Consider the following 12,500-nt stretch of genomic DNA (forward strand, 5'->3'; position numbering starts at 1 on the left):
TGAGGGCGGCACACTGCCTTCCGTAGAGGTGAAAACAGTGGGGATTATATGCAGATACACATATTACTATTACTATTACTATATCACTATCGGACTAGCGCGCGCGCACACACACACACACACACACACACACACACACACACACACACACGCACGCCACGATTTCAGATCAGTGATACAGTCAGAGGACATTCGGACTGGTGTGAACATTATGAAAATAGACAATGTTATTTACAAACTGTTCACACGGTTCTTGTGAAGTATAGTCACATCATACCATTCAACATTATGAAAAGTATGCGTGTGTGTATATGCGTGCGCGCGCGCGCGCGCGCGCGCGTGTGTGTGTGTGTGTGTTTTCATGTGTCTGACAGTATGTTTGCATCATCGTGAGTAGTCACTAGTGATACTAATTTTCGGAAATAAAAGTTTTGAATTTTGGTAAATATATCTTGACCAAAAGGTGTTATTTAAGAGACTCTCTCTCAGTCATTGTGCATGTCTACAGTTTAGGTGCGTGTGAGCAGGCAGGTAAGATCTGTACATGTAATCCCGTGGTTCCAGTAACAAAAGTGCACATAGTCAGGCTCCAACCACTCAGTTACATTCAGATATTACGTCCATATACACCTCAGTTGCTATGTCCCAGGGGAATAACTACCCCAGGGAGGTTACCTAATTAACATTGCACTGATACCAACAACACGTTAACATGGGCAATGAGAAGGCACCTAACACTGCACTAACACCAACAACACGTTATGATGGGCAATGAGAAGGCACCTATCTAACACTATACTGACACCAACAACACGTTATGATGGGCAATGAGAAGGCACCTATCTAACACTACACTGACACCAACAACACGTTATGATGGGCAATGAGAAGGCACCTAACACTGCACTAACACCAACAACACGTTATGATGGGCAATGAGAAGGCACCTATCTAACACTATACTGACACCAACAGCACGTTATGATGGGCAATGAGAAGGCACCTAACACTACACTGACACCAACAGCACGTTATGATGGGCAATGAGAAGGCACCTATCTAACACTACACTGACACCAACAACACGTTAACATGGGCAATGAGAAGGCACCTATCTAACACTGCACTAACACCAACAACACGTTATGATGGGCAATGAGAAGGCACCTATCTAACACTACACTGACACCAACAACACGTTATGATGGGCAATGAGAAGGCACCTAACTAACACGGCACTGACACCAACAACACGTTATGATGGGCAATGAGAAGGCACCTATCTAACACTGCACTAACACCAACAACACGTTATGATGGGCAATGAGAAGGCACCTATCTAACACTATACTGACACCAACAGCACGTTATGATGGGCAATGAGAAGGCACCCAACTAACACTACATTGACACCAACAACACGTTAAGACTGACAATGAGAAGGTACCTATCTAACACTACACTAACACCAACAACATGTTAAGATGGGCAATGAGAAGGCACCCAACTAACACTACATTGACACCAACAACACGTTAAGACTGACAATGAGAAGGCACCTATCTAACACTACACTAACACCAACAGCACGTTAAGATGGGCAATGAGAAGGCACCTAACTAACACTACACTAACACCAACAACATGTTAAGATGGGCAATGAGAAGGCACCTATCTAACACTACACTGACACCAACAACACGTTATGATGGGCAATGAGAAGGCACCTATCTAACACTGCACTAACACCAACAACACGTTATGATGGGCAATGAGAAGGCACCTATCTAACACTGCACTAACACCAACAGCACGTTAACATGGGCAGTGAGAAGGCACCTATCTAACACTACACTAACACCAACAACACGTTAAGACTGACAGTGAGAAGGCACCCAACTAACACTACATTGACACCAACAGCACGTTAAGATGGGCAATGAGAAGGCACCCAACTAACACTACATTGACACCAACAGCACGTTAAGATGGGCAATGAGAAGGCACCTATCTAACACTGCACTGACACCAACAGCACGTTAAGATGGGCAATGAGAAGGCACCTAACTAACACTACATTGACACCAACAGCACGTTAAGATGGGCAATGAGAAGGCACCCAACTAACACTACATTGACACCAACAACACGTTAAGACTGACAATGAGAAGGCACCTATCTAACACTACACTAACACCAACAACATGTTAAGATGGGCAATGAGAAGGCACCTATCTAACACTACACTGACACCAACAACACGTTATGATGGGCAATGAGAAGGCACCTATCTAACACTACACTGACACCAACAACACGTTATGATGGGCAATGAGAAGGCACCTATCTAACACTACACTGACACCAACAACACGTTATGATGGGCAATGAGAAGGCACCTATCTAACACTGCACTAACACCAACAACACGTTATGATGGGCAATGAGAAGGCACCTATCTAACACTGCACTAACACCAACAGCACGTTAACATGGGCAGTGAGAAGGCACCTATCTAACACTACACTAACACCAACAACACGTTAAGACTGACAGTGAGAAGGCACCTATCTAACACTGCACTAACACCAACAACACGTTAAGACTGACAGTGAGAATGCACCTAACTAACACTACACTGACACCAACAACACGTTATGATGGGCAATGAGAAGGCACCTATCTAACACTACACTAACACCAACAACACGTTATGATGGGCAATGAGAAGGCACCTATCTAACACTACACTAACACCAACAACACGTTAAGACTGACAGTGAGAAGGCACCTATCTAACACTGCACTAACACCAACAACACGTTAAGATGGGCAATGAGAAGGCACCTAACTAACACGGCACTGACACCAACAACACGTTATGATGGGCAATGAGAAGGCACCTATCTAACACTACACTAACACCAACAACACGTTAAGACTGACAGTGAGAAGGCACCTATCTAACACTGCACTAACACCAACAACACGTTAAGATGGGCAATGAGAAGGCACCTAACTAACACGGCACTGACACCAACAACACGTTATGATGGGCAATGAGAAGGCACCTATCTAACACTACACTGACACCAACAACACGTTAAGATGGGCAGTGAGAAAGGATCCAACACAACACTGTTCCCCAGTGCTGTGGGTCAGCTCTGTGGGTCTGGCACCACCAGAACGACATCTTCAGATGGACAGAGAGAAAGGACCAATCAAACACCGGCACCACCAGAACGACATCTTCAGATGGACAGAGAGAAAGGACCTATCAAACACCGGCACCACCAGAACGACATCTTCAGATGGGCAGAGAGAAAGGACCTATCAAACACCGACACCACCAGAACGACATCTTCAGATGGACAGAGAGAAAGGACCTATCAAACATTACACCGACACCACCAGAACGACATCTTCAGATGGGCAGAGAGAAAGGACCTATCAAACACCGACACCACCAGAACCACAGCATTTAAATCAAGACGGGCAGCGATATGTTCATGTGTGTGTGTGTGTGTGTGTGTGTGTGTGTGTGTGTGATTCAAACTGATATTTTGGCTGAGAACCAGGCCATGCACCTTGTGAGGTGGGCAGGGGGCCAGTGAAGGTCGGTGACAGCAGACAACCTCTGTGTTCGTTTCTCCCAGCAACATCCTGCTCGCTGTTCGCCTGTCCGCCACTGCAGCGTGAACCACGTGCACTGTACATAATAGTCAGCAGCATTACGGGCATGACGTCAGCATCAGGGGATATGACGTCAGCATCAGGGGGCATTACGTCAGCATCAGGGGGCATGAGGTCAGCATCATCACGGCATGGCGTAAGTGGGGTTGATGAAGGCCTGTCTCCAGCCGGCCCACTTCTCTCCGGCCTGCTCCATCTCCAGCTGCACGCTCTCCGCACGTGACACTCCTCCGCGGCTCCGTGACCTGGAGGACCTGGACCGCGACCCTGACCTTGACCTTGACCCCGACGCCGTGGCCGTGGAGTGACAGCGGCGGTGCGTGGAGGGTCGCGACCCCCTGGAGGAGGACGAGGTGGACGCGGACTGCCGGGACAGAGACAGAGACCCGCCCCTCTGTCCCCGCGCACCGGAACCGGAAGTGTACCCGGGGTCTGGACAAGAGACGGGCTGGGCATGAGCGGAAGTGGTGATGAAGGAGGAAGAGGAGGAGGACACGGAGGTGGCTCTGCTCAGGCCACAGGAGGCGGAGGCTGTGGAATAACCGGAAGAGGTGGAGTCCAGTCTGGCGTAGAGCGAGGCGTCGGTCTTCTCTGGCTGTGCCTGCGTCTGCTGGGTCTGCTGGGGCCTGGCCTTCCGCTTGGGCATGGACAGCTCCAGGCGCTTCCAGAACTTGTCCTTCTGGCGGTGGTCGCTGCCCGGCGGCCAGTCCAGGTAGGTGATGGTGTTGAGGATGGAGCGCAAGGTGGCGTCCATGTGGCGCTTCTCCCGAGACACGTCCTGCAGCACGATGGGCACGATGCGGTGCTTCTGCTGGATCATCTGGTACTGGGCCTGTGTCATACATCATGTTGTTAAGGTGTGTGTTTAATAACGTGCTACTGGGCCTGTGTCACACAGTCTTGTTGTTAACGATATGTTGTGTTTAATGACGTGCTACTGGGCCTGTGTCACACAGTCATGTTGTTAACGATATGTTGTGTTTAATGACGTGCTACTGGGCCTGTGTCACACAGTCATGTTGTTAACGATATGTTGTGTTTAATGACGTGCTACTGGGCCTGTGTCACACAGTCATGTTGTTAACGATATGTTGTGTTTAATGACGTGCTACTGGGCCTGTGTCACACAGTCATGTTGTTAACAAGATGTGTGTTTAATGACGTGCTACTGGGCCTGTGTCACACAGTCATGTTGTTAACAAGATGTGTGTTTAATGACGTGATACTGGGCCTGTGTCACACAGTCATGTTGTTAACAAGATGTGTGTTTAATGACGTGCTACTGGGCCTGTGTCACACAGTCATGTTGTTAACGATATGTTGTGTTTAATGACGTGCTACTGGGCCTGTGTCACACAGTCATGTTGTTAACAAGATGTGTGTTTAATGACGTGCTACTGGGCCTGTGTCACACAGTCATGTTGTTAAGATGTGTGTTTAATGACGTGCTACTGGGCCTGTGTCACACAGTCATGTTGTTAACAAGATGTGTGTTTAATGACGTGCTACTGGGCCTGTGTCACACAGTCATGTTGTTAACAAGGTGTGTGTTTAATGACGTGCTACTGGGCCTGTGTCACACAGTCATGTTGCTAACAAGATGTGTGTTTAATGACGTGCTACTGGGCCTGTGTCACACAGTGTGTGTTTAATGACGTGCTACTGGGCCTGTGTCACACAGTCATGTTGTTAACAAGGTGTGTGTTTAATGACGTGCTACTGGGCCTGTGTCACACAGTCATGTTGTTAACGATATGTTGTGTTTAATGATGTGCTCCCACGCCACTCATAAAGTCCCCTTTTACACAACCACACCCAAGTTCGTCTGTCGAAGGCCCAGTACCGACAATTCACAGGAAACCGTCGATGTTAGGTCGCTAGGAGGCCACACACCAGAGGAGACCCTGCACTGCTGCTGAGTCACTTCGGCGGTGTTCAGTAGTGCCTGTTCTGATTTAACGTGCTTAGGACACCGCATACTAAGCCCCATACTGAAGACAATGAGTTAACCGTGAAGGCACACTGACTGAGCGTCCCCCTCTCCCTCACACCCTCCCCACCCCCCAGTGGAGAACTCCATCACGTCCCTTCAACAACAGTCTCTCATGAATCTGCCCACACTGTAGACCTTGACAGGACTCACCCCAAGCACGGAAGTGGAGCTGTATCGAAACTGAAGTCACCATGAGAGCAGGGCATGAAAGGTGACATAATTTGGGACGTTGCGCGCGCGCGCGTGTGTGTGTGTGTGTGTGTGTGCACGCGCGCGCGCGCGTGAACTATATTGATGATGAACTAGGAAGAGGAGGATGACAATGCTGATGACGATGCTGCAATGGAGGTCCATTTTGGTTTGGGACTGCGTGACAAGGCTGTACTCGACGCTTCCTTTCATATTGATATCCCATCGTCAAACAGGCCTGAGAGATACAGATACTTGCAGTGTTGGTCAGGTAATTAGAGCAACACACCCAAAGACGCATGCGTGAAGCGGATGACACTCCACTGTGTGGTCCCAGTCTCTTCCCATTGAAGCCCACAGCACACACAGCTGTGGTTAGGAGCCGGCCGCGGGGCGAAAAACACATCTCCTCTGGGGATCGAACCCACGTCTTCCCAGCCGTTAGTCCGGCGACGTTAACCACTTCGCCACGGCGGCAGGTCTCTGTTTTCATTGTTGTTGTTTGTTGATGATGTCGTTATTCCTGTTTGTGATTGCTTATAGCTAGTTCTGCCGTTGTGGCTATTGATGTTATTGTTGTTGTTTGTATGCTTTGCCACTGTTGCCATGTTGGTATACTTGTGACTTCTATGATTGTCAATGTCGTAATTATTGTCTTTGTCTGAACTGCTGTTAGCCTTGAGGGATATGAAGCCCTTGCTTAAAAAAAAAGTTTGTCTTTTACAGTTACGACGTTGATAGTTTAAATTTTTCACATTCATGATAATTCTCTCTCATACAAAGTCTATTTTATTATTTTATTTTCGATTCTACCCCACGTCTATCCATCTGCAGTCCCCCAACTTACAATGCAAACCCCTTCCGTTCTCATACCTCTTCATTCATGTATATAGTTATTGACTCACTTGTGTAAACAAAGTGAGTCTATGTTTTAACCCGGTGTTCGGTTGTCTGTGTGTGTGTGTGTGTGTGTGTGTGTGTGTGTGTGTGTGTGTGTGTCCGTGGTAAACTTTAACATTGACATTTTCTCTGCAAATACTTTGTCAGTTGACACCAAATTAGGCATAAAAATAGGAAAAATTCAGTTCTTTCCAATCATCTTGTTTAAAACAATATTGCACCTCTGGGATGGGCACAAAAAAATTAAAAAAAAGAATCCGAATTATATGCAAACTGCATTTACTGTTATTTTTTTTTTTTTTTTTTAATTCTCTAAACTTGGCACTTTGATCTGATATTCTGACACAACAACAAGAGCAGTCATTATTATCTTCTTTTTTTTCCATTTTTTGTTCAAACAGGAACTTCTTTTGCTAAGCATGGAAGTTTTATTTATTTTGCAAACGTTTTGGTGCAGGGAGTAAAAAAGGGAAATTAATCTGTAATTAATGCTAGGGGACTTAATTTGCTTTAAACTGATCTTTCTCATCTTAAACATTACATTTTGAAATTATACTCAATACATAAAAAGCTTGTATGTTTTACTCTCAGTGTACAGGGCTTTCACTATGTTCATTCGCCCAAGTGGTCTTTTTCGGAAAATACTAAAATCAATACGACGAGTAGAGTTTATAGATATATTGGCTGAGCCCTGAAGGTCATGGGCAAAAATCAGTTGTGTACACATATTTATACACATTCAAAGCGCGTGCTTATATTCTTCGCGAACGCGAACGCGAACGACGCCATTTTGTTTCAAGTTGTTGACATGCCCATTCAATCTTATATTCAGTGGACAATACACGATAACATGTGATGGAAAGTTGGAGAAGGAGACCGTTAAATATTTATTCAGAGAAAGATTTGTGAACGCCTCATCACTTACTGGATTATGCCCCAAACTGCCATAAAAATATCCACAGAATCAGTCGGAATTCACAGTTAAAAATTGTAAACGATGCGAGTCAATAAGCTTACCCTTGAATTGATGAAAGGAAAAAAAATTCGTCTTGACTTTTCTCAAAATGAAGTCCTTTTTAATTCATACGACGTTTAGAAGTACTTGTATTTGGCTCCACATGTTATTAGTTTAACAAAATACTAAATTTTCATGTTAACTTTAAAACTATAAAACTAGAATGAACATAAAAGAGAAATTGAATCGACGTGTACATCTATCTAGATCTAGAGAAAACGGCTAAATGTTGCAGTATGATTGCGGCGACAGCCACGTCTCCTTTACCGCGGACTTAAAAGGAATTTTTTTTTTATTGCCCTCAAAGATTTTTTGAACGCCCAAGATACACCAGAATAATATGATTTAAACAGCGTTCTCACTGCGAATACCGCAATTGATTTATCGCCCTTTAAAAAAAAGTATGTTCAAATATTAAATTTTAGAACGTCAGTTAAGGAACCACGATAGTGTAATGGGTAAGACAGTTTCTTCTCAACCGAACACGCAGGGTTCGAATCTGGTTAGGACTTCTTTCTTCTTTTTTTTTAACCCGAAGCTTTATGATAACAAATACAGAACACATTTTTACGATTAGATTTTTTTTTTAAAAGTGTATCACAAGTGAGTCTTGAAGGCCTTGCCTCTCTGGTTCCTTTATTTGTTTTGACAATGACATTCAAACAGGAAAATGAATACTATAACAATCAGCAGTGTGTGTGTGTGTGTGTGTGTGTGTGTGTGTGTGTGTGTGTGTGTGTGAAGGGTATGGCACAGAATTCCTTCCTTTCTTTTTTCTGAACTGCTGGTACTCAAAGCACACACAGACACAGATACAGACAGACAGACAGACAGACACACACACACACACACACAGACACACACACACACACACAGACTACACACACACACACACACACACACACACACACACACACACACACACATACATACACACACACATATACACTACAAACACACACACACACACACACACACACACACACACACACACTACAAACACACACACACACACACACACACACACATACATACACACACACATATACACTACAAACACACACACACCCACACACTGTCCTGACCTGCTGGTACTCAAAGCGGCAGAACTGACTGCGAATGAAGTGGGGGCTGAGCACCAGGATGGTCCTCCGGCTGTTCTCCACTGCCTCGATGATGTTGTTGGCGATGGCTGGCACACACACACACACACACACACACACACACACACACACACACACACACACACACACACACACACACACACACACACACACACACACACACACACACACACACACACACACACACACACACACACACACACACACACACACACACACACAGACGTAAAGTGTAAGATCAAAGACAATTGTTGTTGGTGGTGATGGTGGTGGTGTGTGTGTGTATGTGTGCGTGCGTGCGTGCGTAAGAAAGACAGACAGACAGATAGAGACAGAGAAAGACACAGACACAGACAAACGGAGCAAAAAGACACAGACGAACTGAGACGCAAACAAATAATAAATGACCTATGTAACTAGATGATGACGGATGGATGGATGGATAAATGGATGGATGGATGATGATGATGATGATGATGATGATGATGATGAAGATGACGCCACCCACCACCACAACAATAACAGTGGTAGTGACGACGAGGAGACGAAGAGCAGGAGGGGAAGGAGGAAGAGGGGGAGGAAGAGAAGGAGGATGAGGTGGAAGAGGAGAAGGAAGAGAAGGAGGAGGAGGTGGAAGAGGAGAAGGAAGAGAAGGAGGAGGAGGAAGAGCAGGAGGAGAAGGAGGAGGAGGAAGAGCAGGAGGAGAAGGAGGAGGGGGAAGATGAGGGGCAGGAGGAGAAGAAGGACGAGGAGGAGGAGGAAGAGGAGGAGGAGGGGGAAGAGGAGGGGGGGGAAGAGGAGGAGGAGGAAGAGCAGGAGGAGAAGCAGGAGGAGTACGATGATGATGATGAGGAGGAGGAGGAGGAGGAGGAGGAAGAACAGCAGAGAAGGAGGAGGGGGAAGAGGAGGAGGTGGAAGAGGGGGAGGAGGAAGAGGGGGAGGAGGAAGAGAAAAAGCAGGAGGAGAAGCAGGAGGAGTACGATGATGATGATGATGATGAGGAGGAGGAGGAGGAGGAGGAGGAGAAGGAGGAAGAACAGCAGAGAAGGAGGAGGAGGAGGAAGAGGAGAGGGAGGAGGAGGAGGGGGAGGAGGAGGAGGAGGAGGAGGAGGAGGAGAAGGAGGAAGAACAGCAGAGAAGGAGGAGGAGGAGGAAGAGGAGAGGGAGGAGGAGGAGGGGGAAGATGAGGAGGAGGAGGAGGAGGAGGAGGAGGAGAATGCCTACTTTCCCCAGGGATGAAGTCCTTCCTGTGGACACAGACGGAGAAGCTCATGGCGGTCAGCTTGGGGAAGAGCTCCTGGACCACCCACTGCTCGTCCACACTGCTGTAGGAGATGAAGGCGTCGTACGTCTTCTGGTCTGGACAGCATACAGCACGCAGCGTACATTGTACAGCACACAGCGTACGTTGTACAGCTCACAGCATACATTGTACAACGTACATTGTACAGCTCACAGCATATATTGTACAACGTACATTGTACAGCTCACAGCATATATTGTACAGCGTACATTGTACAGCACACAGCGTAGGTTGTACAGCTCACAGCATACATTGTACAGCGTACATTGTACAGCACACAGCGTACGTTGTACAGCTCACAGCATACATTGTACAGCGTACATTGTACAGCACACAGCGTAGGTTGTACAGCTCACAGCATACATTGTACAGCGTACATTATACAGCTCACAGCGTACGTTGTACAGCTCACAGCATACATTGTACAACGTACATTGTACAGATCACAGCATACATTGTACAGCACACAGCGTACATTGTACAGCTCACAGCATACGTTGTACAGCTCACAGATGAGAGCACACAGCGTACATTGTACAGATCACAGCATACATTGTACAGCTCACAGTATACATTGTACAGCGTACATTGTACAGCTCACAGCATACATTGTACAGCGTACATTGTACAGCTCACAGTATACATTGCACAGCGTACATTGTACAGCACACAGCGTACATTGTACAGCACACATCATGCAGCATACACCATGATTGTATTGTACAGTATACACTGAATATCGTGCTTTGTACATCATACAGCATACATTGTTTAGTATACATCATACAGCGTACATCGTACAGCATACACTGTACATTGCACAGCATACATCGTACATCATACATTGTACATCGTACATCATACATTGTACACCACGCAGCGTACATCATGATTGTATTGTACAGTATACATTGAACGTCATACATCGTACAGCATACATTCAACAGTATACATCATACAGCGTACATCGTACAGCATACATTGTACATCGTACAGCATACATTGTACATTGTAGATCGTGCATCACACATTGTACATCAAACATTGTACATAGTACAACATACAGCATGTATTGTACATCATACATTGAACATTGTACATTGAACATCGTACATCATGCATTATACATAGTACAACATACAGCATGCACTGTTCATCGTACACTGAACATCGTACATCACCCACTGTACATCGTTTATCATACATCGTAATCATACGTGATCAATCATACATAATACGTCGTACATCACACATCAAACGTCATACATCACATAGCACACATCGAACATTGTACATTATACATTGTATACCATACATCGTATATCGTACACCACGCATTCCTCATCGTACATCATACATCACACATCATTCACCGCACATCACACATAGTACAGCATACATCGTTCATCATACATCGCGTCTCCTACATCGTACATCACACATGATACACAACACATCACCATACACTTACACTGCACATCGTCATACACCACACATCATGCAAGCATCAATCTCTATAAAGTGAAGGAAGGGGGACGTTACAAACATTGAAGCCAAGAAAAGGGAGATTACCGTCGTCCTCGAACGGTTTGAAGTGGTAGACGATCTTCATGACCAGGATGTGACCTCGTTTCCACATCCAGTAAGGCAACGCCACCAACACCACCAGCAGCACCAACATCAGCCCTGCGCATGCGCCAACCACGTACCACTGCACCGTCATGTCTTCCGGCACCACTGAAAGGTCAAAAAGGTCAAGGTCGGTCACCCACACTGAGTCACATTTTCACCGTCGCTGACGTTGAGTTACAGGAAAGCCAATAATTTATTGTCATTCATGGATGAGATCATGATGATGATTCAAACAACAAAAACAGTCATGGCCTCGAGGTAACGCGTCCGCCTTGGAAGCGAGAGAATCCGAGCGCGCTGGTTCGAATCACGGCTCAGCTGCCGACATTTTCACCCCCTTCACTAGACCTTGAGTGGTGGTCTGGACGCTAGTCATCCGGATGTGACGATAAACCGAGGTCCCGTGTGCAGCATGCACTTAGCTACACGCAAAAGAACCCACAGCAACAAAAGGGTTGTTCCTGGCAAAATTCTGTAGAAAAATCCACTTCAATAGGAAAAACTAATAAAACTGCACGCAGGAAAAAATACAAAAAAATGGGTGGCGCTGTCGTGTGGCGACGCGCTCTACCTGGGGAGAGCAGCCCGAATTTTACACAGAGAAATCTGTTGTGATAAAAAGAAATACAAATACAAGAAGAAGAAGAGGAA

At 46.0% G+C, this 12,500-nt stretch overlaps 1 protein-coding gene and 1 long non-coding RNA gene across 8 annotated transcripts in view; both read right to left on the reverse strand.

Moving 5' to 3' along the window:
* Positions 1-312: 312 nt before the first annotated feature.
* LOC143294856 (uncharacterized) lies at positions 313-1,473 on the reverse strand. Of its 2 annotated transcripts, none has more exons than XR_013056943.1 (2): positions 1,448-1,473; positions 313-731 (listed from the first exon to the last, which is right to left on the reverse strand). It is a non-coding gene; the product is annotated as an uncharacterized LOC143294856 (long non-coding RNA). The 2 variants fall into 2 exon arrangements; XR_013056944.1 differs by lacking the exon at positions 1,448-1,473 and adding an exon at positions 840-952.
* A 36-nt stretch (positions 1,474-1,509) lies between these two features.
* Positions 1,510-12,500, reverse strand: part of LOC143294854 (uncharacterized) — an 80,221-nt gene continuing 69,230 nt past the window's right edge. For all 6 annotated transcript variants that reach the window (XM_076606363.1, XM_076606364.1, XM_076606365.1 and 3 more), the window contains 4 exons: positions 11,790-11,954; positions 10,139-10,273; positions 8,876-8,982; positions 1,510-4,525 (listed from right to left, as the gene is read on the reverse strand). In XM_076606363.1, the coding sequence (XP_076462478.1) occupies positions 3,818-4,525; positions 8,876-8,982; positions 10,139-10,273; positions 11,790-11,954 (1,115 nt within the window). In that variant the 3' untranslated portion in view covers positions 1,510-3,817. The remainder of the gene's footprint in view (positions 4,526-8,875; positions 8,983-10,138; positions 10,274-11,789; positions 11,955-12,500) is intronic.

Source organism: Babylonia areolata, chromosome 20 (genome assembly GCF_041734735.1).
Source record: "Babylonia areolata isolate BAREFJ2019XMU chromosome 20, ASM4173473v1, whole genome shotgun sequence".
Classification (NCBI taxonomy): domain Eukaryota; kingdom Metazoa; phylum Mollusca; class Gastropoda; order Neogastropoda; family Buccinidae; genus Babylonia; species Babylonia areolata.